Source organism: Chelonia mydas, chromosome 28, assembly GCF_015237465.2.
Source record: "Chelonia mydas isolate rCheMyd1 chromosome 28, rCheMyd1.pri.v2, whole genome shotgun sequence".
Taxonomy (NCBI): Eukaryota; Metazoa; Chordata; order Testudines; family Cheloniidae; genus Chelonia; species Chelonia mydas.
Window position 1 is genome coordinate 4,346,535 of NC_051268.2, and position 27,624 is coordinate 4,374,158.

General features: G+C 50.9%; 3 protein-coding genes across 29 annotated transcripts in view; 1 reads left to right on the forward strand and 2 right to left on the reverse strand.

Annotated features, from left to right (window-relative positions):
- LOC102943236 (zinc finger protein 883) overlaps positions 1 to 27,624 on the forward strand; it is a 2,438,435-nt gene that overhangs the window by 917,083 nt on the left and 1,493,728 nt on the right. The window contains exons 1-5 of one of the 2 annotated variants that reach the window (XM_043537241.1): positions 4,736 to 5,690; positions 6,329 to 6,455; positions 16,241 to 16,354; positions 16,610 to 17,944; positions 17,979 to 18,452. In XM_043537241.1, coding sequence (XP_043393176.1) covers positions 5,610 to 5,690; positions 6,329 to 6,455; positions 16,241 to 16,354; positions 16,610 to 17,943 — 1,656 coding nt within the window. In that variant the 5' untranslated portion in view covers positions 4,736 to 5,609 and the 3' untranslated portion in view covers position 17,944; positions 17,979 to 18,452. Of the gene's footprint in view, positions 5,691 to 6,328; positions 6,456 to 16,240; positions 16,355 to 16,609 lie in introns of those variants that run through there. The other variant, XM_037887479.2, reaches the window with a different exon arrangement.
- The window catches only part of LOC114020163 (zinc finger protein 501), a 1,907,800-nt gene that overhangs the window by 883,084 nt on the left and 997,092 nt on the right, over positions 1 to 27,624 (reverse strand). The gene's annotated exons all lie outside the window — the stretch shown is intronic.
- Positions 1 to 27,624, reverse strand: part of LOC119564595 (zinc finger protein 883) — a 1,467,279-nt gene that overhangs the window by 34,883 nt on the left and 1,404,772 nt on the right. For 7 of the 25 annotated variants that reach the window (XM_043537455.1, XM_037887457.2, XM_043537450.1 and 4 more), the window contains exon 1: positions 3,313 to 3,437. The exons of 13 other annotated variants lie outside the window; for them this stretch is intronic. Coding sequence is in view for 3 of the 12 variants with exons in the window: in XM_037887451.2 (XP_037743379.1) it covers positions 3,313 to 3,479 (167 nt within the window). In the remaining 9 variants the exon portion in view is untranslated. Of the gene's footprint in view, positions 1 to 3,312; positions 3,488 to 27,624 lie in introns of those variants that run through there. 5 more of the 25 variants (XM_037887451.2, XM_037887450.2, XM_043537429.1 and 2 more) reach the window with 3 other exon arrangements.

Here is a 27,624-nt window from a genome sequence, read left to right on the forward strand (position 1 = left end):
GCCCCACACTACAAGAAGGATGTGGAAAAATTGGAGAGAGTCCAGCGGAGGGCAACAGAAATGATTAGGGGACTGGAACACATGACTTATGAGGAGAGGCTGAGGGAACTGGGGATGTTTAGTCTACGGAAGAGAAGAATGAGGGGGGATTTGATAGCTGCTTTCAACTACCTGAAAGGGGGTTCCAAAGAGGATGGCTCTAGACTGTTCTCAGTGGTAGCAGATGACAGAACAAGGAGTAATGGTCTCAAGTTGCAGTGGGGGAGATTTAGGTTGGATATTAGGAAAAACTTTTTCACTAGGAGGGTGGTGAAACCCTGGAATGCGTTACCTAGGGAGGTGGTGGAATCTCCTTCCTTCGATATTTTTAAGGTCAGGCTTGACAAAGCCCTGGCTGGGATGATTTAATTGGGGATCGGTCCTGCTTTGAGCAGGGGGTTGGACTAGATGACCTCCTGAGGTCCCTTCCAACCCTGATATTCTATGATAGGTATAAAATCAAAACATACAGGGAAAAAAAACCCACCACAACACCATGTCAGGCAATTCAGAAAAACAACAAAAAAACCCTATACTCCACAGCATAAAATGACACAATACAAAGCAAGAAGAAGAAAGAAGAAAGCAACACAATGCAAACTAACACACCCTAGGACAAAAGTACACAATGGAAAAGAGCTCAACTCAAACCAACAAAACAGAGGCACCAAACAAGTTGAGGCAAAACAATGCACCATAAAACCATGCAACACAGCATGGTGCGTTCACAGTTCCAAATAACAACTTGGAAAACAGCTCAGTGTAGAACACGACACAGCACAAAAGAGAATTATTTCAATGTAGGCATGGAAGGGATCTTGAGAGGTCATCTACTCAAGCCTCCTGTGATGAGGCAGGACCAAGTAACCCTAGACATTCCCAGACTGGTGTACCTCTAACCTGGTCTTCAAAACCTGCAATGAAGGAAATTCCACAACCTCCCTTGGAAGCCAATGCAATGCAAACACTCAGGCCAAAACAACGCTGTACACACGCATACGCTGGGCTTGCGGTTAAGGGGAGAGGCAAGAATTGAAACAATCTGGGTTCCATTCCCAGTTTTGTCCCAAATTCTCCATGCAAACTTGAGCAAATTACTTCAGCTCTTTGAGCTTCAATTTGCCCATCTATAAAATGGAGAGTAGCCGCCCACCATTTACCGATTTAGCCTTTAAGCTTTTTGTGGCAAGGACTCTCTGTCACTGTGGGCATGTCTACACTGCAGTTAGACACCTGCAACTGGCCCGTGCCCACTGACTTGGGCTCACACGGCTCAGGCTGTGGGGCTGTTTAATTGTGGTATAGATGTTCTGGCTTGGGCTGCAGCCCAAGGTCTGGCACCCGCCCACCTCGCAGGGTCCTACAGCCTGGCTCCAGCCCGGGCCCAGACATCTACACTGTAATTAAACAGCCCCTTCGCCTGAGCCCTGTGAGCCTGAGTCAGCTGACATGGGCCAGCTGTGCGTTTTTAATGGCAGTGTAGACATACCCTTGGTGTCTGTTCAGCCTCTGTCACAATGGGGACCCTGATCTTGGTCAGTGTCTGTGCAGAGTGCTACACAACAGGGGGCCTGATGTCAGTTGGGGGCTCTGCAATTCCCAGCATTACAATATCTCTGATTTTGTCTGGGGTCCCTGCAGCATCTGGCAAAATGTGGGGGCAGGATCTCTGTGGCAAGGACTCTCAGTGCAGTGCCAGGCCCAACGGGGACACAGATCTCAGTCAAGGTCTCGGAAGTGCCCAGCACAATGGAGGCAGCAATCTGGGCAGCAGTTGTGCGCTGCCTGGCACAAGGGGTGCCGTGATCTCAGTCCAGGTCTCAGTTTTACCTAGCACAATGGGGGGCCTGATGTCAGTTGGGGTGTTCACAGCACCTGTCACAACAGTGGGGTCTGACCTCTGTTGGGGTCTCTGCAGCACCTGGCAGAACAGGGACCCAGATCTCAGTTGGGGTCTCTGCAGCTCCAGGAAGAACAAGGTCCCTGATTTTTTTTGCCATCTCTGCAGCACCTGGCACAATGGGAGCCTGATTTCACTTGGTGTCTTTGCAGGGCCTGGCACAACAGGGGCCCAGAGTTCAGTCATGGTCACTGTAGCCCCTGGCACAACAAGGTCCCTGCTCTCTGAGCGGGTCTGTGCAGTTCCTAGCATAACCAGTGCCCCAAATTCAGTTAGGGTTTGTGCAGTGCCTGGCACACTCGGACACATAATATCAGTCAAGGCCTAAGCCACGCTCAGTATGATAAGAGCCCTGATCTCAGTCAGGCACCTGGAGAGAAAAGCGGGAAGATTTTCAAGACTTTGATATCAGTATTTCAGAACCTAGGAGAAAATGGGTCACAAACGAAATATTTGCCAATATAAGAGAGAAGTTCCAACATCTGGGGAGACTTTATGTCACCAGTTCAAGAGAAAGGAGGGGAGATTTGAGGGGATTATACAGCGATATTCAACCAACAACAGAGTGGGATGGATTCTTCTCGCCTCACACTCACCGGCCGGCAGGGAGCCCTGGGCGATGTGGCTGTCACAGGGGACAGGAGCGGGGCTGGAGTCAGAAGGTCACTGGCTGTGGGGTCTGGGAATGTGACCAGCCGGCGGTGCCTTGGGGGGGTCGGGGGGCTGCTGGGTTGGGCAGGGTGGGGGAGGGGAAGTAGCTGGGATTGGGAAACCGAGGACTGGGCCGTCTCCATGGGGGGGCACTTGCTCCCCCCTCCCCTTCCTGGGCCCCCCCAGCCCAGCCCAGCGGGGTCCCTGTCTCGGGGCTCTGCCCGTTCACCCTCTGCCCGGTTCAGAATCACTCCGGGGAACGATTCCCCCTAAACCGGGACAAGTCACTGCAGGTAAAGTGGGGGGGACGCCCCCCCCCCCAGAGCTGAGATTTGAACTGGCCACGGGCGAAGTGGGGAGGAAACGGGGTCCGGGGGGGCAGAGCCCGTCTCAGGGAGGTGGGGGATGGGGGGGGTCACCCGGGCTGCTGCCCGTCGCTGCCGGGAGAGAAAGGGGGCAGGGCGGGAGCGGGGGGGGGCAGCGGTAAATCCGAGGGGATCTCAGCCCCCCCTTTCCCTCCCCGCCCCTCGGGGGGCCCCGGCTCTTCTCCCCCCCGGCCATGCCCGGGCTGCGCCGACATCTTCCCTCCGCCCCTGTCCCCAGGTCTCCCCCCCCCGCCCGGCAGCCCCCGCCCGGCCCCACGCAGGGACCCCGGGGGGGCTGGTCCCCGCCTCGGACACTGGGGCAGAGTCACCGCCCGGCCCCGGGGCTCGCTCCGGTACCTGGAGGCTGCAGCTCCGCAGCGGGGCGGGCGGAGCCCGGGGCGGCCCCAGGGCGGCTCCGGCGGGAGCGGGGCCCGGGCCGGGCACGGGGGGGGTGGGAATGAAGGTCTCCCCGGCACAGACCCTTCGGCAAGACTCAGCGGCAAGTGAGCTGTGCCTCTGCGCATGCCCGACTCTCCCCCCTCCCCGATCTGCGCATGCCCAGAGCCGGGAGACACAAAAGGCTCCTGCGGCCCAGGGAGAGGCTCTAACGGCCAAGCACGAGCCGGGCGGAGCCGCAGCGCCGCGCGCGTGTTCTCAGCCCCGTTCGCGCTTCCCCCCGCGCCCGGCGCTCAACGTCACTTCCGGGGGGCTGCCGGGCACAGGAAGGGGCTGGCGCCGCCGGCAGCGGTGGGTGCCGGGAGGAAGGAGGCAGGAGCCGGGGAGAACAAAGACCCGAGGGCGCCGGAGCCCGCGGGGGCCGCTGCTCGGAGCCCGGCCGCTGCTGCGCCGCTGGGAGCCGGGGGCTGGGCGGCCGCGGCCGCTTCCCCAGCGGGCTCGGGGCGGGGGGGCCCGGCCGGGGCCGCCTCCCCCGGCGAGAAACCCCCCGGGCGCTGCTGGCGGCGGCCCCCGCGCGGAGACTCCCGGTGAGAGAGACCCTGGGGCCGGGCGGGCCCCGGACTCTGCGCCGCCCCCGCCCCGGGTGTCCGGGGGCCCCGAGCCGCTGCCAGCGTCCAGGCCGGAAGGGAGCCGCCTGTCCGCCGGGCTGGCCGCTCCCCCGGCCCTCTGCGGCGCCCCCTGACCCGTGTGGGTCAAGCAGGTCTGCCCGCCTGGTGCCCCCGGCCCGCCCGTGCAGAGCGGGGCCAGCCCCGGGGGAGAGAGCGAGAGCCCCCGAGAACGGGATGGTGGCCACGGCTCCCCTCCGGGGGGCAGGGCGCGAGGGAAGAGGGTGTCAGGACAAATGGGGGGGGGCAGATTTTCAGATCTCTGACCCCCTGTCAAGGTTCCTTCCCCACTCTGAACTCTAGGGTACAGATGTGGGGACCCGCATGAAAGACCCCGGAAGCTCATTCTTACCAGCTTAGGTTAAAAACTTCCCCAAGGTACAAATTTTGCCTTGTCCTTGAACAGTATGCTGCCACCACCAAAGGTTTTAAACAAAGAGCGGGGGAAAAAGACCACTTGGAGACGTCTTTCCCCAAAATATCCCCCCAAGCCCTACACCCCCTTTCCTGCGGAGGGCTTGATAATAATCGTCACCAATTGGTACAGGTGAACGCAGATCCAAACCCTTGGATCTTAAGAACAATGAAAAATCAATCAGGTTCTTAAAAAGAAGAATTTTACTTAAAGAAAAGGTAAAAGAGTCACCTCTGTAAGATCAGGATGGAAAATACTTTACAGTGTATTCGGATTCAAAACACAGAGGATCCCTCTCTGGGCAAAACCTTAAAATTACAGAAAACAGGAATAAACCTTCCTCTTAACACAGGGAAAGTTCACATAAAACAAAAGATAAACTAATCCGCCTTGCCTGGCCTACCTATACTGGTTGCAATATTGGAGACTTGGGTTAGGATGGGTCGGAGGAGAAGGATTTCTGTCTGGCCTCTCTCAGTCCCAAGAGAGAACCAACACCTAAACAAAGAGCACAAATAAAAGCCTTCCCCACCCCCCCCACCCCAAGATTTGAAAGTATCTTGTCCCCTTAATTGTTCCTTTGGGTCAGATGCCAGCCAGGTTTGCTCAGCTTCTTAACCTTTACAGGTAACAGGATGTTGCCTCTGGCCAGGAGGGATTTTATAGCATTGTATACAGAAAAGTGGTTACGCTTCTGTTCATATTTATGACACCCACCCGGGCACACTCACTGCAGCATCCCTGCACAGGGTCACCTTCCTGTGAACAAGGTGAGGAGCAGAAAGAGGAAAAACCAGCCCCTGACTCTCCCTGTTCCCCCTACTGCAGGAGTGTTCTGCCCTGGGGACACTGTCAGGGGGAATCCCCCCCCCGCCCCAAAGGGGCTCCTTTGGTTCTGGTCTTTTCCAGTGTTTAATTCATATTCTGTTGCTGGGAGGGTTTGAAAATCTCATGGTGGGTTTAGTCCAGGTTGGGGTGGGGTGGGGGTGGTGGGGAGGGAGGGTGGAGGACAGGGGCAAGGTCTGTTCTGCAATATGGGGACTGAGCATGTTCCTAGCATGGCAGAATCTACAATTTCTGTCTGCAAAGAAAGAGCCTGGAGGAATTGTGATGTGAAATGAAGTAAAGCCAGTTCTGAAATCTCCACAACTGCCCTTCTCGCCCTGCCAGGCTGCAGAATGACGCCCATGTCTCGCTTCAGCTTGTTCGGTCCTCCCATGGGACAGGGAAGAGAAATGGCTGCTGTGGAGCCAGCTCAGGTAGGGGTTATTGGGGGTGTTCCTGGTGGGTTCCTGCTGGAGGGAGAGGGGCAGTAAATACTGAATGGGTGGCAACTTCTGGGGAATGAGGTCTGCAGGGGGCAGGGACTACCCTGGGTGAAAAAAGGGAAGGGGACAGACTGTGACAAACCTGCTGGGATTTGTTTAACGTGGGCCTAGATCCTCAGAACAAACGCTTGGGTTTTGGGGGAGAAAATTCCCTAATTTGTGAAACAGGAAATAGAGAAACCAACCCCCTGGGCAGGGCTGGGAAAACTGACCAGACTTCCAGTGCTGAACCCTCAACCTGCGAGCCAGAGGCTGATGTGACGTGGAAACGGGGCACCCACCAGGGAGGTGTAGGGAAGATGCCTCAGCCCCTCACATCCAGCTGCTAGCAGTGAGGAGGGTTTTGGGATTCCTACCATGGGGCTGTATCAGCCTCTGGCTCGTAGGTGTGTGGCTCTCTCTTTGTTCTCTCACCGTGATGCGTCATGGCTGTTCTCAGCAGTATGGGGATAGGACTCTGCTGACTGTCTCTCTCTCAGAGCTTCCGTTTGATTGGCTCCTCTCCCCCATGAATCGTGGGGTTGTGACTGGGGCAGCAGGTCGTGAGTGTTGGACTCTTGCTCTTTCAGGGGCCGGTGACCTTCGAGGAGGTGGCGGTGTATTTCACCAGGGAAGAGGGGGCTCTGCTGGACCCCGCTCAGAGAGCCCTCTACAGAGACGTCATGCAGGAGAACTATGAGAATGTGACCTCGCTGGGTAAGAATTCCCGTCTCCTCCATTCTTAGAAGGGGAAATGAAAAGTTAAGGTTCATGTCACCTCTGTCCTGTTTCAACATCATCCCAACATAGAATCATAGAACTGGAAGAGACCTCAACAGGCCATCTAGTCCAGTCCCCTGCACTCAAGGCAAGACTAAGTATTATCTAGACCATCCCTGAGAGGTGTTTGTCCAGCCTGCTCTTAAAAGTCCCCGATGATGGAGATTCCACAACCTCCCTAGGCAATTTATTCCAGTGCTTAACCACCCTGACAGGAAGATTTTCCTAATGTCCAACCTAAACCGCCCTTGCTGCAAATTGCTTCTTGTCCTATCCTCAGAGGTTATTTTGCCTTCCTCCTTGTAACAACCTTTTATGTATTTGAAAACTGTGATCATGTCCCGTCTCAGGCTTCTCTTCTCCAGACTAAACAAACCCAATTTTTTCAATCTTCCCTCATAGGTCATGTTTTCTAGATCTGTAATCATTTTTGTTTTTCTTCTCTGGACTTTCTCCAAGTTGTCCACATCTTTCCTGAAAGGTGGTGCCCAGAACTGGACACAGTACTCCAGCTGAGGCCTAATCAGTGCGGAGTAGAGTGGATGAATTACTTCTCTTGTCTTGCTTACAGTGCTCCTGCTAATACATCCCAGAATGATGTTTCCTTTTTTTTGCAACAGCGTTACACTGTTGACTCATATTTAGCTTGTGATCCACTATAACCCCCAGATCCCTTTCCACAGTACTCCTTTCTAGGCAGTCATTTCCCATTTTGTATGTGTGCAACTGATTGTTCCTTCCTAAGTGGAGTACTTTGCATTTGTCCTTATTGAATTTCATCCTGTTTACTTCAGATCATTTCTCCAGTTTGTCCAGATCATTTTGAATTTTAATTCTATCCTCCAAAGCACTTGGAACCCCTCCCAGTTTGGTATCGTCCGCAAACTTTATAAGTGTACTCTCTATGCCATTATCTAAATCGTTGATGAAGATATTGAACAGAACTGGACCCAGAACTGATCCTTGCGGAACCCACTCGTTATGCCGTTCCAGCAGGACACTGAACCACTGATAACTACTCTCTGGGAATGATTTTCCAACCAGTTATGCACCCACCTTATAGTAGCTCCATGCACATACTAGCACTCTGCCCTCCCCTGTTACAGAACGCTCTGGGAGCAGAGCAGTACAGCAGAAAGTCTAACAACTTCTCTTAGCTAAGATAATAGGTTCATCTCCATCATAGCAAACAGACGCTTCCTACCCCTGGCCTGCACTCCAGTACCGAACCTCCTGCACGCAAACCATCTGAGACTTGCACAGTGTTACCATCCCTTTGCCCTCAACCTGACTTTTCCTTTTGAGTCACTGCCTTCACTTACCCCTCACTAAGCATCACAGATCACTAGACCATATGCTACCAGAGTGCTGACAATCCCCATGACACGAGCACACCCTTGGGCACCTTTACTGACAAAGCCTACAACACTCAGCACGGAAATGAGGCAGAATTGGTCCCCCAAGTTTCACACGCACCTCTCTTCAGAGCACAGCCACAGCTCTGCCCAGCTGCTCCAACCAATCCCTCCTTCATCCAGTGACAGCTACAGCTGACCCAGTGCACACAGCTGGAGGGCATGCAGAGAAATGCTGGGATTCCCATCTATGAACACAACACAAACACTGACAGGTTCTCTTAGTCCTTCCTCATATCGATTAGAGGTTCATAGATTTTAAGGCCGATGTGATATTAGGTCATGTACTCTGTTGTCCTTTATAACACAGACCATAGAATTTCCTCCCGTGACTGCTGCATTGAGCTGAATACCTGAATTCCTGTGGCAGTTTGTTAAGCTTTGCACCGCCCCACACAGAACCATTCTCAGCTGCAGGGCTAAGGGTTGGGGGCACAGTTAAGGTTGCATTGGAGGGGTAGCATTTACATTAACTTTTCTTTTCCTGGTTTGCAGAGATTTAAGTTTAGTCACCGTCCATACGGTGCAAGGCAGGAGACAGCACTGGGCAACCTTAACTCTGCAGTAATGTAGCTTATGAGCATTTAGTTTCCTTTTTTTTAAAATGGACACTTTTGCCACTATAGCTGTGTCTATAATTGAGCTTTTGCCAGCAGAGCTATGTTGGATGGTGTGCGCGTGTGTGCGTGCACTTTTTCACAGCCTTAAACAACAGAGCTGGACTGGCAAAGCTTTTAAGAGCAAGCCAGGTCAGAGTCGGCACATGGATTTTAGAGCCCTTGAAAATATGCCTCTGAACCCAGAAATGTTCGTATCAGAGGGCAAAACTTTCAAGAGGAACTCCTACAGGATGCAAGAAAAATGCACAGCACACATTATCTGAAAGGTATCAGTGGTGGGGTCTCACTCAAACTCATGGGTGCAGCTCAGGTTCTCTTGAGCCAATGAATTACAGTGAGGGTAGATTGCTGGAAACTATCTGACTGTTAACAAGAGCCTTAGGCCTGGTCTACACTGCAGAGTTAAGTCAACATAGCGCAGCTTACGTTGACCCAACTCTGTAAGCATCTACACTAAAAGGTAGTTGCCACCAATGTTACTTGCCCATTACGCCGACTTAATAACTCCACCTCCACAAGAGGCGTAGCACTTATGTCTATGTAGTTCGGTGGACGCAGTGTCCGTGTAGACTCCGCGTTGCTTACGTCGGCTGCTGCTGCCTTTAGAAACTCCCACAATGCCCAACATTGGCAGTTAAATTGGTGCAAGTGCTCCTGGTGAGAATACACACCACCGACACAAGGAGTGTAGTGTGCACGTGTAAAACCGATTCAATTACTGGTGGCTGTATGTTGACTTAGTTCTGTAGGGTAGACTTGCCTTTAGTCTTGCTGCATTTCATGGGCCTTTCAGGCTCTCTGACTCTACCCTTTTCCTCGTGCCAATCTGAAACTCTAACCTCTGCAGTTACTAGCTTTTTCTATACAGCTTCCCCAAGGAGGCGCTGGGTGCCATGTACCAGAAAAGATAAATGCAAAGGGACTGAGATCACTTGGTGGATAATTTCAACCATAGTTTCAGCCCTAGGTTTGTGCAAGATAGTGTTATAGGAACCAGATGATAATGTGAAAAGCTGCTTTCAGGAGGGCTGTCTCTCAGGAAACTCTTCATCAAATCACCCCATATTTGGTCCACTATCCCTGCTCGGCACCCCTATAATAAGCAGCAAATTTCAAAAGATTCTTAGTAAGCAAGGGGAAGTTAGACGTATTCAGATAGCTGATCTTTATACAGAATGTAATGTTGAACTTTAGCTATGGTAGAACTGGTGGTCTGCTATAACAACTTCCCAAATGCATGAAGTGTGTGACAGTTGCGGGGGGCTCATTGGACAGGAGACAATGGGAGGTTCCTTCCTTGGGAGAAGGTGATATGGGGCTGGTGCATGAAAATTACTGGGACAGGAATATGGGTCTGCAGAGTCCCGGAGGGGTGGCGGTTCTCCCTCCTCTCCTCCCAGCCCGGTCTCATTTCTCACCCTGCCTGACAGCCTCCCGCCCAGCCACATACAGGAACCCCAGTGGGGGCTGGTCCCTCCCGCCTCGGATCCCCCAGTGGTGCCCCAGGGCAGAGCCTGGCCGGGCCGGGGGGCGTTGGGCTCCTGCTGGGACAGCAGCTCCGAGCCCCCCCAGGCGCGGGCCCCCAGGGAGCAGATCCCGGCGCTGCGAGATGCCGGGTTCCGCCCCCCCCACCCAGACACTGGGGCAGAGTCACTGCCCAGCCCCGCGCCCGGGACTCTCTCCGGTATCTGGAAGCTGCAGCTCCGCAGCGGGGCGGGCGGAGCCCGGGGCGGCCCCAGGGCGGTTCTGGCGGGAGCAGGGCCCGGGCCGGGCACGGGGGCGTTAATGAAGGTCTCCCCGGCACAGACCCTTCTGTTCAGCCTGGCCCCGCAGCACCAGGGAGCAGCAGCAGTCCGCCCCGCCCATTCCCCAGGTCTCCTTCCTCCCCTCCCTCCTTTTCCTCGCAGCCCGGTGTCACTTCTCCCCTCTGCCTGGCAGCCTCCCACCCAGCCACACGCAGGAACCCCATGGGAAACAGCAAAAGAGCTGACTGTCGGCAAACAAGGGTAAATAAACGAATGAAATAAAAGAAATGGGGGGGGGGGGGGAAACTGTGGACAGATCCCATCAGGATATGGGCCCCTCTTATTCTGGGGGCTGTGGGAGAGTCTCAGTCCCCTTCAGAGTTGACTGGGTCTCCAGATCAAGTTTCAGCCTGCTCCCTCTTTGAGCTCTAGGGATCCCCACCCTCCCTCAGTGAAGGCCAGAGCCCCGAATGCTGCCAGCCCTCTCTTTGGGGCTGGAGATGCTCCATAGACTGTTCCCTTCCCAGGGTGGCCCCCCTCTGAGTAGAGTAGGTCTCTCCTGTTAACTCCTGCTCCAGTCCTGGCCTGGTTTGCAGGTGTGGAGGGGCTGGGCCAGTCCAGACTAGAGCGGCAGTTTAACCCCTTCTGTGCCAGTGTGTGGTTTATATAGCCCTTCACAGGCACCTAGGCCCCAGGGAATGGCCCCCTATCAGCCCCAGGCCTGATGTGGTGGGGTGACACACCAGCAGCATTGCCTTTGAGGGTGCTGCTCCCTCCTGCTCCCACTCCCTTCTCTCCCTGTTTACTGCCACCACAATGCCTGTCACCTTCATCTCCTGAGGGGTGACCCCCAGAGGGTGTGTTTTGTTATCCCCCACCCCAGGATCCGTCGTGCACCCTCTGTCGCTCACCTGTGTCTCAGGAGATAAGGCGGGTCATGGGGTGCGGGTGATGCTATGCTGGAGATCCATCATCACTGAGGGAGTGGCAGCCTTGACCCTCCTTGAAGGTTGCTGGGATGCTGATGTGCACTGGAGGAGAACTGGGGCTTGACTGAGTCCATGGATCATTTGGCCCACACGGTGCCACTGTAAAGCCTGCTCTGCATGGCTGCCAATTGCTGCTGGTGGCGTTGCTCCCATAAGTCTCTGTAACGCTGTCTTCAGTGACCCGAGAGCGTGAGCACCAGCCTCAGGCAGACTGGTAAGAAGCAGGGCACAAACCCCAGATTGGTTGAGGTCGATATGTAGATTTCACCAACCAAATATGAAGTGTAAACGCTTCATGCACTGTAACAGCATTAGCATGGAATCACAGACAGGCCCCTTGGGTCATCCCATAGATCTCACCACGCAGCTGAGCTCACCTTTGTGACAGATGGTCCTTTCCACCGGGGGTTCTCACCCTTTTTCTGAGGGTCCCCCAACATGCTATAAAAACTCCACGGCCTTCATGGGCCACAATAACTGGTTTTCTGCATATAAAAGCCAGGGCTGGCATTTGGGGGTAGCAAGCAGGGCAACTGCCTGGGGCCCCATACCACTGGGGCGTCCACAAAGCTAAACGGCTTAGGCTTTGGCTTTAGCCGCATGCGCTGGAACTTCAGCTTTCTGCCCTGGCTTTGGCAAGTCTAATGCTGGCCTTGCTTGGCAGCCCCCCCTGAAACCTGCTTGTGAGCCCCCAGGGGGCTCCAGACCCCTGGTTGAGAACCACTGCCTTACACCACGAATCACAGCAATGTTCAGGTTACTGCCAGTCCCAAAGGACCAGTCACTTAGGTCAATTGAATCTTAGATCTCCCAACAAAGACAAAACTTGTGGCCAGTCCTGTAATAACCTGTATTAAGATTTATTTAAAAGGAAATGAGAGTTGTTCACAAAGTTAAAGCCTTAATCATATCGATGCAGACAAGTTACAGTCTTAAATTTCAAAAGGTAATAGAAGCTTCTATAATAAGCAAGCTCTACATATTCTTTAGGACTAACCCAGGCTAAGCAGCTGGGGATCTCTAGCTTGTGCCTAGAAACTTTGCCCCCCAGAATCCAAGCAGCATTCAGATAATCTGTTCCTTCAGTATGGGTTTTTTTTATCCCCTTCCTGCCATGTGCTCTGAGCTGCAAACTCAGCTAATGGGAAGTCAAGAGCACAACAACAGTCTTTTGCCTTCTTTAACATCCCATAATAGTCTGTCTGGTGTTGATGGACCTTTCCTGCCTGGCAGGGTGTCATGCATTCCATTGACAATCAGCACTTCACACAGATAAAGTCTCTCTCCTGTCTGGTGATTTACAGAGCCACAGAGGCTCACGATGCAACTAGTCAGATATTAACCCAGGCAGCAACTCACAAGCATTCAATAACGTCTAAACACATTCTTATAATTCTCATACCTGTTCTAACAATACTAACATAGGTGAGCCAGACTGATTCCAGCTCTGCGTTTGTCCATGTTCAGTTTAGACATGGGGGCTTTTGCAAGAGCTAACACCCCATCTGCCAGTGCCACAGGCAGGATGAGCAGGGATGGTGTCTCTAGCCTCTGTTTGCCAGAAGCTGGGAATGGGTGACAAGGGATGGATCCCTCGATGATGACCTGTTCTGTTCATTCCCTCTGAAGCACCTGGCATTGGCCACTGAGCAAGGTGGACCATTGGTCTGACGCAGTGGGCTGTTCTTATGTTCACAGTCTCTATCAGGAGTATCTACTCATTTGGACTCATTGGAGAGCCGCAGAAAGAAACAAGGTGTGGTGAGGCAAGAAGGCCCAGTCTCAGAGCGCCCGGGGTCATGCTTGCCAAAAGCTAAAACTAGGCCTAGCCCATGAAAGGGGGCATTCCCAGGAAAGACTCTATAAAGGCTGGAGCATTAAACAACTTTATAAACCTGAGACAGCTGTCTTGGGCACGACAGGGAGAATCGCCCCAAAGTGACTTCTTTGATTCTGCTCTTCTCTGGCCTTTGGTTCATAGAATCACAGAATTGGAAGGGACCTCGAGAGGTCATCTAGTCCAGTCCCCTGCACTCAAGGCAGGACTAAGTATTATCTAGACCAGTGGTTCCCAAACTTTAACAGCCCGTGAACCGCTTTCACTAAATTGTGAAATCTTGTGAACCCCCTCCTAAAAATGAATATTTCCAGGGATTTAAGTTTAAATTTCCTCGGTATGATGGATGCGCTTGCTTTGCTCTGCATAGCTCTTGGAAATCCGGAACCACTGGAGAAAGATAAAGTCTCAGGTCTGGTTCGGCGTCAAGTCTGTTTCTGTATTTGGTTTTCAGATGTGCATACGAGAAAAACGCTTTCTCGTAAAAGTATGTTGTTGAAAATGGTAACAAAAGTGCAGCAAGTTTTTCTGCCAGAAAACTCTTCTCTTAAACTCAGCCAAAAGTTGATCAATGATAGATTTCTGAAACTCCTTTTCCAGTTCGTAATCACAGGAGATTGTTAGTGGGCTTATTCCTTCACTCACTTCCTTCCCTGGTCCTTCTCGCGTGAACAGAGAGCAACAATACTCAAAGTCCAAAGGTGCAAACAATTCGATGTTTATTGGGGTGAACTTCCAGCGAGCATGATTCCAGTTTCCTTCCTTAGTGTCCCCCTTCCCGGCTCTGACACCACAGAGCCTTACTTGTGTCCCTGTTCCCATTCCTGCCCTTAGCCAAACATGATTCCAATTTCCCCACCCCCATTCCCTGTTCCCATTCCCCCCCTTACTTCCTGATTGACTACAGACTATATAGTAAAACTTGAGTTTTACAAAAGTTTTACAAAAGACCCCCCCCCAGTCAACTCAAACTCAGCTGTTTCTCCCCTAAAAGTCTGTCTTCAGTCTCGTGAAAGAGGTTAAATCACTACCTGCCCCTTTCAGCGTAGGGCAAAGCTTCAAAAGCTGGAGAACTGCATAACTAACCTTGAGATTTCATCACCCCATAGTGACACCATCTTGCACAGGGAACCTATCCCTCAGCCCTCCCCAGTATCATTTGGCCCATCTCAGCATCATAGTCTTTGAAGTGTTCGTGCTTTCAAGGGCTGTCTCAAATATAGAGATAACAGTCATAATTAGGGCTACTGTTTGCTGGCAATGAAAACATAGTAATTGACAAACATGAGCAATATATAATCCTTTACAGCATGAAAATTCATTGGGGGGAGACGGCAGGAGCCAGCTGTGTGTGGGAGATGGGGCCCAGACACTGAACATTGAGAGCCTAGAGTCAGCTGTGTGCTGGGGAGACAGGGCACGAACCACCTGTGTGCAGGGAGATGAGCAGGGGAGAGGTGCTGTGGACACAACCGAGAGGAGGTGCAAGTGCCATCCGCTCCGCAGTATGATGAGGGAGCCCGGCATCCCACTGCCAAGTGCCCTCCTTGCTCAGAGGAAGCTCCAGTGGTTTTGCTGAGCCCAGATTTGTATGAGGAGGGAAGAAATTGGCAGCAAGTCTCAACAGCAGCCAGCCCCCAGCCTCTGCCCTGTGCCCCGGGGGGCAGTCAGGTGTCTCCAGGCAGAAATCGGGAGGGGGGCATGACACGGTGTCCCCTGCCCACACATCACCTCTGCCCTGCACTGTGGGGATGAGTCAGGTGTCTCTGGGCAGAAATCTGGGGGGTTGTGACCTTGCATGCCCCACCCACCCTCTGTTCAGCAATTTCAGATATGAACGGTGATTCCAGAAATGAAGAGTGTCAAGGTTCCTTCCCCACTCTGAACTCTAGGGTACAGATGTGGGGACCTGCATGAAAACTTCCTAAGCTTACTTTTACCAGCTTAGGTTAAAACTTCCCCAAGGTACAAACTATTTTATCTTTTGCACTTGGACTTTCGCTGCCACCACCAAATGTCTAACCATGTTTATTATTGGGAAAGAGCCGTTTGGAAACGTCTTTCCCCCCAAAATCCTCACCAAAACTTTGCACCCCCTTTCCTGGGGAAGGTTTGATAAAAATCATCACCAATTTGCATCGGTGACCACGGACCCAAACCCTTGGATCTTAAGGACAATGAAAAAGCATTCAGTTTCCTTACAAGAAGACTTTTAATAGAAGTAAAAAGAATCACCTCTGTAAAATCAGGATGGTAAATACCTTACAGGGTAATTAGATTCAAAACATAGAGAATCCCTCTAGGCAAAACCTTAAGTTACAAAAAGACACAAAGACCGGAATATCCATTCCTTTCAGCACAGTTTATTTCCTCAGCCATTTAAAGAAATCATAATCTAACGCATATCTAGCTAGATTACTTGCTAAATTCTAAGACTCCATTCCTGTTCTGTCCCCGGCAAAAGCATCACACAGACAGACAGAGAGGCTTTGTTTCTTCCTCCCCCCAGCTTTTGAAAGTATCTTGTCTCCTCATTGGTCATTTTGGTCAGGTGCCAGCGAGGTTATCCTAGCTTCTTAACCCTTTACAGGTGAAAGGATTTTTCCTCTGGCCAGGAGGGATTTTAAAGGTGTTTACCCTTCCCTTTATATTTATGACAAAGAGTAATGTCAGGAAAAAAAGTGCAGTAATAGCGGTAATTTCTAGAGAACACTGGCCCTAGTCATAACATTAAATATGATAGCCTTAAGATATATGCTGTGTTCATCAGATCTGGCATTCTGCCTTCACATAGTTCACTCGGCTGGTGGGTTCTACCCCTTCCCCCATTCTGTGTCTGCCTTGTCTATTGAGATTGTAAGTTCTTCAGGGCGTGGGCCATCTAATATTCTGGGTTTGTATGGTGCCTTCCACAATGGGCTGTTAGTTGGTCCTTAGGCACTAAGGTAATGAATATGATTTATAATAATAATAACTCTCCTGACACTTTGAGCCAAGTGGCTGGCCTTGGGATGTTGCTAATTAAAAATGAGCTGGACTTAAAACCATGGAATATTCCTTGTGACAAGTATCCCACAAATTCCACTGACCTCCCTTGTTTTCTTTGCCTTGAGCAGGGTTTCCAGTTTCCAAACCTGATGTGATCTTGCAGCTGGAACGAGGGGAAGACCCGTGGTTCCCAGACCCCCATGGCTCTGAAAAAGAAGTGCTCCCAAGAGCTGCCTGCACAGGTAAGGAATTGGTTAAACAAACTCAAAAACTGTCCGTGAATACAGGAAACATTTGGGATCCAAGCGGACCCAAAACTGATCCCTTCCTCTCTTTCCTCTGGGGAAGGGTTTGGGGGAAATCAGCTCCTGATAGGTTTGATCTCTCATGCACATATTTTGGTTTGTTCATCCCTTTTTCCATTCTTCTCTCTGAGATTTCCTTTCTCTCTGGCGCAGGAAGTGATCTATTTTTGGATTCTCTCTGTCTCCCATCAGGAGTTGGGCTGGCGAGTGAGAACGAGGAGAAACCCCAGCAGGAAGATTCTGAGGAAGTAGAATCCCATGGGACGTTATCAGGAAGATCCAAAGGGAATGATTCCGGGAGTTGTGCACTCCCAGAAGAAGAAAAAGCCTGTGAGAGTCAGCAAAGGCCAGAGGAAAACTTCAGTAGCCACTCAGATCTTGTTACACATGAGAGAATCAACTTGGAAGAGACATGCTACGTATGCCAAGAGTGCGGGAAAATCTTCAATCAGAGCTTTGCCCTTACCTCACATCAGAGAATCCACACTGGACAGATGTCCTACACATGCTCTGAGTGCGGGAAAAGCTTTAGTTGGCACTCACACCTCAGCATACATTGTAGAATCCACACTCGAGAGAAACCCTACACGTGCGCTGAGTGCGGGAAAAGCTTCAATCAGAGCTCAAACCTTATCACACATCAGAGAATCCACACTGGAGAGATGCCCTACACGTGCTCTGAGTGCGGGAAAAGCTTCAGTTATAGCTCAAGGCTTATCATACATCAGAGAATCCACAGTGGAGAGACGCCCTACACATGCTCTGAGTGTGGGAAAAGCTTCAATCAGAGCTCAAGACTTATCACACATCAGAGAATCCACACTAGAGAGATGCCCTACACGTGCTCTGAGTGTGGGAAAAGCTTCAGTTATAGCTCAAGGCTTATCATACATCAGAGAATCCACAGTGGAGAGACGCCGTACACATGCTCTGAGTGCGGGAAAAGCTTCAGTCAGAGCTCTAGGCTTATCACACATCAGAGAATCCACAGCGGAGAGAGGCCCTACACATGCTCTGAGTGTGGGAAAAGCTTCAATCAGAGATCACACCTTATCACACATCAGAGAATCCACACAGGAGAGACACCCTACATGTGCTCTGAGTGTGGGAAAAGCTTTAGTTGGCACTCACACCTTAGCGTGCATCGTAGAATCCACACAGGAGAGAAACCCTACACGTGCTCTGAGTGTGGGAAACACTTCAATTATAGCTCAGCTCTTACCACCCATCAGAGAATCCACAGTGGAGAGACGCCCTACACATGCTCTGAGTGTGGGAAAAGCTTCAGTTATAGCTCAGCCCTTACCACACATCAGCGAATCCACACTGGAGAGAGGCCCTACACATGCTCTGAGTGTGGGAAATGCTTTAATCGGAGCTCAAACCTTATCAGACATAGGACAATCCACACAGGTGAGAAACCTTATGGATGCTCTGAGTGTGGGAAACGTTTCAGTTGGAGCTCCAGCCTTATTAAACATCAGAAAATCCACATGGGAGAGAACTGTAATAAGTGCCTTGATTAGGGCTGGCTAAATATATATATATATATATATATATATATATATATTTTTTTTAAATGACATTTGCTAATTCCCACATAGTGATCTTTGCACCATCTTTGCACCATCTTCACCGTGGTCTCTCAGCTCCCCCAGATGAGTTGCCTGCTTCTGCCTTTTGCAGCCCACCCTTCGTTGGGGTCAGTCCTATGATCTTGTCTATCAAATTCTTTCCTTTTGAGTCATAGGAGTGTGTGTCCCTCCTGCCAGGAATGTTCTTGAGCACCAGGTGGGAGAGAGAGGTTTGATCCCAACAACCTACACTGAGGCAAAAACTACCTGTGCCCTACATCCACTAGGACTGTACATGGTGTTGGTTGCTCAAGTTAGTGATCTTGGTGTAAAAAGACAATTATAGTTGTAGAGCCGATGCAGCCCAGGTGCAGTGGTTGGCATTAGCTTTCCCCTTGACCTGACCTAAACTCCATCACTTTTCCTAGTCTAAACAAACCCTGAGTATCATGGTTATACTGTTCCCCCATTTCAAAGCAATTGTTAGTCATCAAGTTTCCCCTTCAGAAACAAATTGTTTCATTTGCAGTTGCTCGGATGTTGCTTCAGGTTGTGCTGGAGAGCAGATTTTTTTACTACCATTTTCCTCACTTAAAATATATTGAACAATAACAAAGAGCAGGAACAGGGCAAGGATAGGGGAAAATGTCATTTCACCCTCTGTAACAACAGAAGAAGATAAGAACATAAGACCAGTCATACTGCGTGAGACCAAAGGTCCATCCAGCCCAGTATCCTGTCTGCCAACAGTGACCCATGCCAGGTGCCCCAGAGGGAGTGAACCTAACAGGTAATGATCAAGTGATCTCTCTCCTGCCATCCATTTCCACCCTCTGACAAACAGAGGCTAGGGACACCATTCCTTACCCATCCTGGCTAATAGCCATTAATGGACTTAACCTCCATGAATTTATCCAGTTCTCTTTTCAACCCTGTTATCGTCCTACACTTCACAACCTCCTCAGGCAAGGAGTTTCACAGGTTGACTGTGCACTGTGTCAAGAAGAACTTCCTTTTATTTGTTTTAAACCTGCTGCCCATTAATTTCATTCGGTGATTCCTCGTTCTTTTATTATGGGGAAAAGTAAATAACTTTTCCTTATTCACTTTCTCCACACCACTCATGATTTTATAGACCTCTATCATATCGCCCCTTCGTCTCCTCTTTTCCAAGCTGAAAAGTCCTAGTCTCTTTAATCTCTCCTCATATGAAACCTGTTCCAACCCCCTAATCATTTTATTTGCCCTTCTCTGAACCTTTTCTAATGCCAGTATATCTTTTTTGAGATGAGGAGACCACATGTGTACACAGTATTCAAGATGTGGGCCTACCATAGATTTGTATAAGGGCAATAAGATATTCTCCATCTTATTCTCTATCCCTTTTTAAATGATTCCTAAGATTCTGTTCACTTTTTTGATAGGGTAAGTCTGAGGGATTCCCTTATTCCACATCACCATCCCAATCCCCTTGTTGTTCAGTTGGTTAAGTCAATATTTTTTTCTAAAGGTCTGGGAATAGGATTCACTAGTAAATGACTTGTAAATAAGCAAAGTACACATACATTCGCTCCCAAAGCAGCTGTGCCCCAGGCCCTGCAGGAGGTCGCTCCTGAAGATATCTCTTTCCTAATCAGGTGCATGTTGCCTATTATTTGTTAAATGCAGTCCCTAGCTAGGTAGAGATGGGGAAAATGGAAGTGACATTGCTGTTCAACTCACCCCTGGGAGATGCTGCAAATGTGTAGAAAATGAAATCCATGTTGAATGTGATAGAGCTGCAGAAAGATACCTATTTTTAATAGATTCCTGACTTTTGGTGTCTTACAGGGATTTTAAGACACACCTGAATTTAATCCCTAATTTAAATCTGCACCACCAGTTTAAAGAAATAAAAGTGCATATTTGGGGGAGTTATACCTCACTATCGTTACTGATATGTTGTGTGGTTGGTGAAGAATTCTATGCCAGAGAAGTGTAAAATTGCTTGAAGGAAGGTCAACGATTTGACAAGAACTCAGGTAGAAATGGCAGGTATGAGTGGTTGATTTTCACCACAGAGATGGATGCTCTGGTGACCTGTGGCCTAGGTAAACTATTTTTAGAACTCTGCTCCCTAGTTAAGTGGCATTGATCACACTCCTAAAGGATGCCATCATTAAATTGTGAATAACTATCTTTTACCATTTGGCTCCAAAGTTTCATGAAGCACAGAGAGAAACAGCTGATTCCTTCAGAGCCATTCAATGCCTATGAGTCCCAGTCTGGCTGCCTTGTTGGACAAGAAGCACTTCCATGCTGGGCAAATGATGGTAGCCAATGGGGGAATGTATCAGATTCCAAGTTCAGACTGTAGGATACATGAATGCTGAGTCCAGAGTCTGTGTTTTGGTCTCTTAGCCCTGGTCTACACTACAGGGTTAGGTCAAATTTAGCTGGTTTAGGTCGATTTTATAATGAATGCATGTACACAAGCAACCCCGTTCCATCGACCTAAAGGGCTCTTAAAATCAACTTCTATACTCCTCCCCGGCGAGGGGAGTAGTGCTAAAATCGACCTTCCTGGATTGAATTTGGAGTAGTTCAGACGCAAATTGACGTTATTGGCCTCCGGGAGCTATCCCAGAATGCTCCAATGTGACCGCTCTGGACAGCACTTTCAACTCCTATGCACTAGCCAGGTACACAGGAAAAGCCCCGGAAAATTTTCAGTTTCATTTCCTGTTTGTTCAGCGTCGCAAGCTCAGCAGCACAGGTGACCATGCAGTCCCCCCAGAATCATAAACGAGCACCAGCATGGAGTGAACGGGAGACACTGGATCGATTGCTGTATGGGAAGAAGAATCTGTAGAGGCAGAACTCCGATCAAAAAGAAGAAAATGCAAATATATATGCCAAAATTGCACAGGGCATGATGGACAGAGGCTAAAATGGACACACAGCAGTGCCCCATGAAAGTCAAGGAGCTCAGGCAAGCCTACCAAAAAACAAAGGAGGCAAACAGTCACTCTGGGTCAGAGCCCCATACATGCTGCTTCTATGATCAGCTGCATGGCATTCTAGGGGGGGACCCTACCACTACCCCACCACTGTCCGTGGACACCAGCAAGGGGGGGAGTCTCATGCAACAGGGAGGAGGATTTTGTGGATGGGGGGAAGGAAGAGAATGAGCAGCAGGCATGCGGTGAATCCGTTCTCCCCAGCAGCCAGGACCTTTTCATCATCCTGGAGCCAATACCCTCCCAAGGTGGGATCCCCGATCCTGAAGGCGGACAAGGCACCTCTGGTGAGTGCACCTTTGCAACTACAGTACAGGGTTTAAAAGCAATAGTGTTTAATGTTTGATTTGCCCTGAAGACTTGGGATGCATTCGTCGCCAGTACAGCTACTGGAAAAGTCTGTTAATGTGTCTGGGAATGGAGCAGGAATGCTCCAGGGACGTCTCCATGAAGCTCTCCTGGAGGTACTCTGAAAGACTTTGCAGAAGGTTTCTGCCTTATTTCATCCTCCACGGTAGGACACTTTAACACGCCAAGCCAGTAGCAAGCAGTCTGGAATCATTGCAGCACAAAACATGGCAGCGAATGGTCCTGGGTTTTGGTTGCATTCAAGCAACATTTGGTCTTTATCTTTCTGTGTTAGCCTCAGGAGAGTGATATCATTCATGGTCACCTGGTTGAAATAGGGGAATTTTTGTAAGGGAACAGTAAAAGGACCCCATTCATGCTGGGCTGTTTGCACTTGGCTAAAAGGGATCATCCCAGAGAATAGCCACGCGGTGGGGGGCGGGGTGAAGGGATCATCCCAAATAGCCACGTGGAGGGGTGGGGGTAGGTGTGTACTGCACATCCACCTGAAAACCGCAGCCCCTCCTTTTAAATGGCAAACCAACCGGCATTGCATGCTATGGGAAAGGAGGATGCTACAGTTTGAAAATATTCCCACATGTTATGAAAGTGTTAAAAGCCAAACCCGCTTACCCTTTGGCTTACCATGGCTGCCTGGAAACCGAATTCTGTTGCCCAGCCATGTGTGATGTGTCACCATACTGGCAGGCATTCAATATAAAAGGCAAAAAGCGACCTTGTATCTAAAGCACATGTGCTGTCTGCTGTGAATTGCTTGATTCACTGTGAAAGAGTCTCCCTTTTGTTCTCAGAAATGTATCATCTTAAATTTTACTCTCCCTTTTTATCCCCCTGCAGGTGCAAATGTTTCTATGCTCCCCCTATCATATCCGTCCCTGAGGTTATCGCAGATTAGAAGGCAAAAATAAAACCACATTCATGTTGACATGTTTTCCAAGCTCATGCAGTCCTCCCGCACTGATAGGGCACAGCTGAATGCATGGAGGCATTCAGTGGCAGAGTCAAGGAAAGCATTATGTGAGCACGATGAGAAGAGGCAGGATGCAATGCTGAGGCTAATGGGGTAGCAAACAGAGATGCTCAGGTGTCTGGTGGAGCTTCAGGAACACCAACAAGAGCACAGACTGCCGCTGCATCCACTGTACAACCGTCTGCCCTCCTCCCCAAGTTCCATATCCTCCTCACCCAGACACCCAAGAATGTGGGTGGACGGAGGCTCTGGGCACCCAGCCACTCCACTCCACAGGATTGCCCAAGCAACAGAAGGCTGTCATTCAAACAGTTTTGATTTGTAGTGTGGCTACAATAAGCAATGTGCCCTTGTCCTTCCCTCCTCCCCTCCTCCCCTACCCCACCCGGGCTACCTTATCAGTTATCTCCCTTTTTTTTAATTAATAAAGGAAGAATGCATGGTTTCAAAACAAGAGTGACTATTTTCTTTGCCAGCTGTGATTGAAGTGGGGAGGGTGGTTGGCTTACAGGGGATTAAAATCAACAAAGAGGGCAGGTTTGCATCAAGGAGAAACACACACAACTGTCACACAGTAGCCTGGCCAGTCATGAAACTGGTTTTCAAATCCTCTCTGATGCGCAGCGTGCCTACCTGTGCTCTTCTAATCGCCCTAGTGTCTGGCTGATCAAAACTGGCAGCCAGGCGATTTGCCTCAACCTCCCATCCCTCCATAAACATCTCCCCCTTATTCTCACAGATATTATGAAGCACACAGCAAGCAGTAATAACAGTGGGAATATTGGTTGCGCTGAGGTCTAACCTAGTCAGCAAACAGCGCCAGCGAGTTTTTAAACGTCCAAAGGCACATTCTACCACCATTCTGCACTTGCTCAGCCTATAGTTGAACTGCTCCTTACTACTGTCCAAGCTGCCTGTGTATGGCTTCATGAGCCATGGGAGCAAGGGGTAGGCTGGGTCTCCAAGGATAACTTGGCATTTCAACATCCCCAACAGTAATTTTCTGGTCTGGGAACTAAGTCCCTTCTTGCAGCTGCTCAAACAGCCCAGAGTTCCTAAAGATGCAAGCGTCATGCACCTTTCCCAGCCATCCCACGTTGATATCGGTGAAATGTCCCTTGTGATCCACTAGTGCTTGCATCACCATTGAGAAGTACCCCTTGCGGTTTATGTAGTGGTTGGCAAGGTGGTCTGGTGCCAAGATAGGAATATGCGTTCCGTCTGTTGCCCCACCACAGTTAGGGAAACCCATTGCAGCGAAGCTATCCATTATGACCTGCACATTTCCCAGAGTCACTATACTTGATAGCAGAACATCAGTGATTGCATTGGCTACTTGAATCACAGAAGTCCCCACAGTAGCTTTGCCCACTCCAAATTGATTCCCGATTGTCAGGCGTTGCAGCCTTCCACAGGGCTATAGCCACTCTCTTCTCAACTGCCAGGACAGCTCTCATCTTGATATTCCTGCACTTCAGGGTGGGGGAAAGCAACTCACAGAGTTCCAGGGAAGTGGCCTTACACATGCAAAATTTTGCAGCCACTGGGGATCATCCCATACCTGCAAGACTATGTGGTCCCACCAGTCTGTGCCTGTTTGCTGGGCCCAGAATCAGCGTTCCACTGTATCAACCAGCCCCACTGCTGCCATTATGTCCCAATTGCCACACCCCGTGCTTTCAGGAACATCTGTGTCCATGTCCTCCTCACAATCATCCTCGTGCTTCTGTCTCAGCCAGGTTCTGCACGTACTGCGGTATAATGCACGAGGTATTTACAATGCTCGCAACTGCAGTGGTGAGCTGAGCAGGCTCCATGCTTGCCGTGCTATGAAGTCTGCATGGGTAACCCAGGAAAAAAGGCACAATGTGATTGTCTGCAGTTGCTTTCACGGAGAGAAGGAAGACTGGCGACATGTACCCAAAACCACCCGCGACAATTTTTTTGCCCCATCAGGCATTGGGAGCTTAACCTAGAATTCCAATGGGCAGTGGAGACTGAGGGAACTGTGGGATAGTTTCCCACAGTGCACCGCTCCGTGCGTCGATGCTAGCCATGGTAGTGAGGACGCACTCCTCCAACTTAATGCGCTTAGTGGGGACATACACAATTGACTGTATAAAATCAATTTCTAAAAATCAACTTCTATAAAATCAACCTAATTTCATAGTGTAGACATACCCTTAGTTTTGCTCCTGAGTTTAATGCATGAGTATCACTTCTCTGCCTCCTGCTCCTTTGAAAGATTAGAAAGTGTGAAAATAGAGCACAGGTGATATTTCTCATCATGCAATCTGCCCACGTAGTGTGATGACCCAGAGAGAAATGAACTCACAGAAATGGAAGGCTCCTAGGTTATTGTAGAATGTGACTTCACACAAAGCTCACTGGGTGGAAATGGGAATTAAGAGAAAACTGCCCTATAGGTTTATATTTTGTAATCTTTGAATAAGTTGTGTGACAGGGTCAGGCCAGATGGCTATAGGAGAGGAATTTTTTTTTTTTTTGAAGCAAAAAGGATGTTTTTATTAGCATAACACACTTACAAAGTAAAAACAACAGCATATGCAATGTGTAACACAGCAGCCAATCACAATTATTTTCTCATTAGCTTCAGGGGAGGGAAGTGTTCAAGCTTGCCCAGGCCCAGAGCTGGGGGCTTCCTCGACTCTCATGGTCTTCCACCCTTCCAAGTTACCTGGTGGCCCAGAGCGAGGGGGCTTCATCGACTCTCAAGGTCTGCCACCCCCTCGAGTTACCTGGCGCCACGCTCAGTGTCACCAACAATTCCCTCCTCTGAAAGCACCCAACAAGAGGGGCAGGCTGTGGGGTGGACAACCCGGGGGGGGGGCACGTGCATCCACGTGTGAAAGGACCCCTCTAAGATGGTGGTGTCTGTAGCAGCAAAGGCTGGGGCTGGGGTCCCTTACTCTCTGCCCCAATCAAAGGGTCAAACAAAGGGAACCGGACGGGGACACCGAGCAGAGAAGCTCGGACAGCGCCCACCGCTCCTCAAAAGCATCAAGGGAGTCGGTGGACACCGCCCAGAGGAACTCCGCCCGGATACGTGAACAGACCAAGGATCAGAAAACGGCCCCACAGTCAAAGGAAACTCCATCGGCCAACCTCTTCTCTCTGGTTTTACAGATGGCCATTTTAGCCAGGGCCAGGAGGAGGTTAACTAGGAGATCTCGCGACTTTGTGAGGCCACGGATGGGGAGTGCATAAATAAAAAGGTGAGGGGAAAAATGCAACCAAAAATGTAATAGAAGATTTGTGAGGAGCCGAAACAGGGGCTGCAGCCTGGTGCACTCCAAATATACGTGCTCCAGGGTTTCCCTCACACTGCAAAAAGGACAAGTATCTGGGATGGGGGTGAACCGCGCCAAGTACGTGCCCGTGCTCACAGCTCCGTGAAGGAGCCCCCAACTGATGTCCCCGACGGGCCTCAGAACCAAGGTGGAATATAGGCTGGCCCACGGGGGCTGCTCAGCTTCCAAAGATGGCAAAAGGTCTCGCCACTTTGTGTCGGAGCGGGACACTAGGGTTAGGGCGTGGAGGGAGTGGACCACGAGCGTGTATAGATGTTTCCTTGGTGCGGTTTGGAAGCATACCGGCTGCAGTTCATGCGGTCGGCTCGCAGTAAAGGGGTGAGGGGGTCGATTGGGTCTATGGGGCAGGGGTACAATTAAGAGGTCCGGCGGGCCTGGGGTAGAGTGTGGGCGGGGCGTGCCCTCAAGCAGGACCCTGTTGAGGTAAGCTCGAGCAGCGGGCGGCAAAGCGGCCTTTACCTCCTGAAGTACGTGCTGGGGGGTACGAGGTCTGGAGAGCCCCATGCGCCAAGCGAGCATCAGGGGATCCAGCCAGTCTCCCCGGTCGTAGTCCAGGAGGTCTCCGATTCTCATGACTTCTGCCAGGATCAAGCTCTGGCGCACCGAGTGGGACTCCGCCACCTGCACACGGAGCTGGGGGTTGTGTAGCAGGGGCTCCGCAAGGCAATCTGCCCCCTTGGTGGCCGCCATGGACCTGGTCATTAAAAATAGTTTCCAAGTCTGGAGGAGGTCCTGGTAGAAGACCAGCAGCCTGGAGACGTCTTGCGGAAGACCTCCTGGATGGAGATAAAAGAGCTGCCGGTCATATCGGAGCCCTCGGACGCGGCGCAGGAAGGCGTGCTCCAGTATACTGCACGCCGAACTGCCTGCACCATAGAGGAGCTTCTGTAGAGGCGGAAGACGCGGACCTGAGTGTGCAGACATTTCAGGCCCTGTCCTCCTTCCTTCAGGGGTAGATGAAGAACCCCTACAGGGGTCCAGTGCATTCCTGACCAAAAGAACCCCAGAATCGATGTCCAGAGGTTGGTCAGGAAACCCAGGGCCGGGACCAGGGTGTTGAGCCGGTACCAGAGCATGGACAGGACTAGTTCATTAAGCACCAATGCTGTCCCTCAGAGGGAGAGACATCGGAGTAGTCCCGTCCATTTCCGGAGCCGCTCTATCACCCCGCCCTCTAAATTTTCCCAGTTCTCTGGCGGAGAGGGATGCGTGGCAGAAAGGTAAATGCCGAGGCAGAGCAGCTGACCCGCGCTCCACCGGATGGTCTGAAGCGCGGGTGGGAGGGAGCTCGCCTGCCGCCAGTCTCCTACCGCCAAGCCAGAGCTCTTGACCCAGTTGACTCGGGCGGAGGAGGCTGCCGAATAGAAGGCCTGGCAAGCCTCCACCCGTGCCAAGTCACCCGGGTCCTGGATCACGAGGAGCACGTCATCAGCGTACGCCGACAGGACCAGCCGCAGCTCCGGCTCCTGCAGCACCGAGCCTGTCAACCTCCTGCGGAGGAGACAGAGGAAGGACTCGATCGCCAGAGCATACAGCTGGCCCAAGAGGGGGCACCCCTGCCGTACTCGCCCGAAGCTGACCGGTTCAGTCAGGGTCCAGTTGAGCTTAACCAGACACTATGCGGAAGCATACAGCACCCGGAGAAAACCCACAACCTGGGGTCAGAAGCCAAACGCCTGCAGAGTGCTCAGGAGGTACCCGTGGTCCACCCTATCGAATGCCTTCTCCTGATCTAGGGACAGGAGGGCGAACCACAGACCGTCTCTACGCCCGAGTTCCAAAAGGTCCCAAACCAGAAATAGGTTATCAAAGATACTGTGGTCCAGGATGGCGTAGGTCTGGTCTGAGTGGATCATGTCTGCCAGCACAGACCCTAGCCACAGCGAGATTGCTTTCGCTATGATTTTGTAGTCAGTGCTGAGGAGCGAGATGGGATGCCAATTTCATAAATCATGGAGGTCCC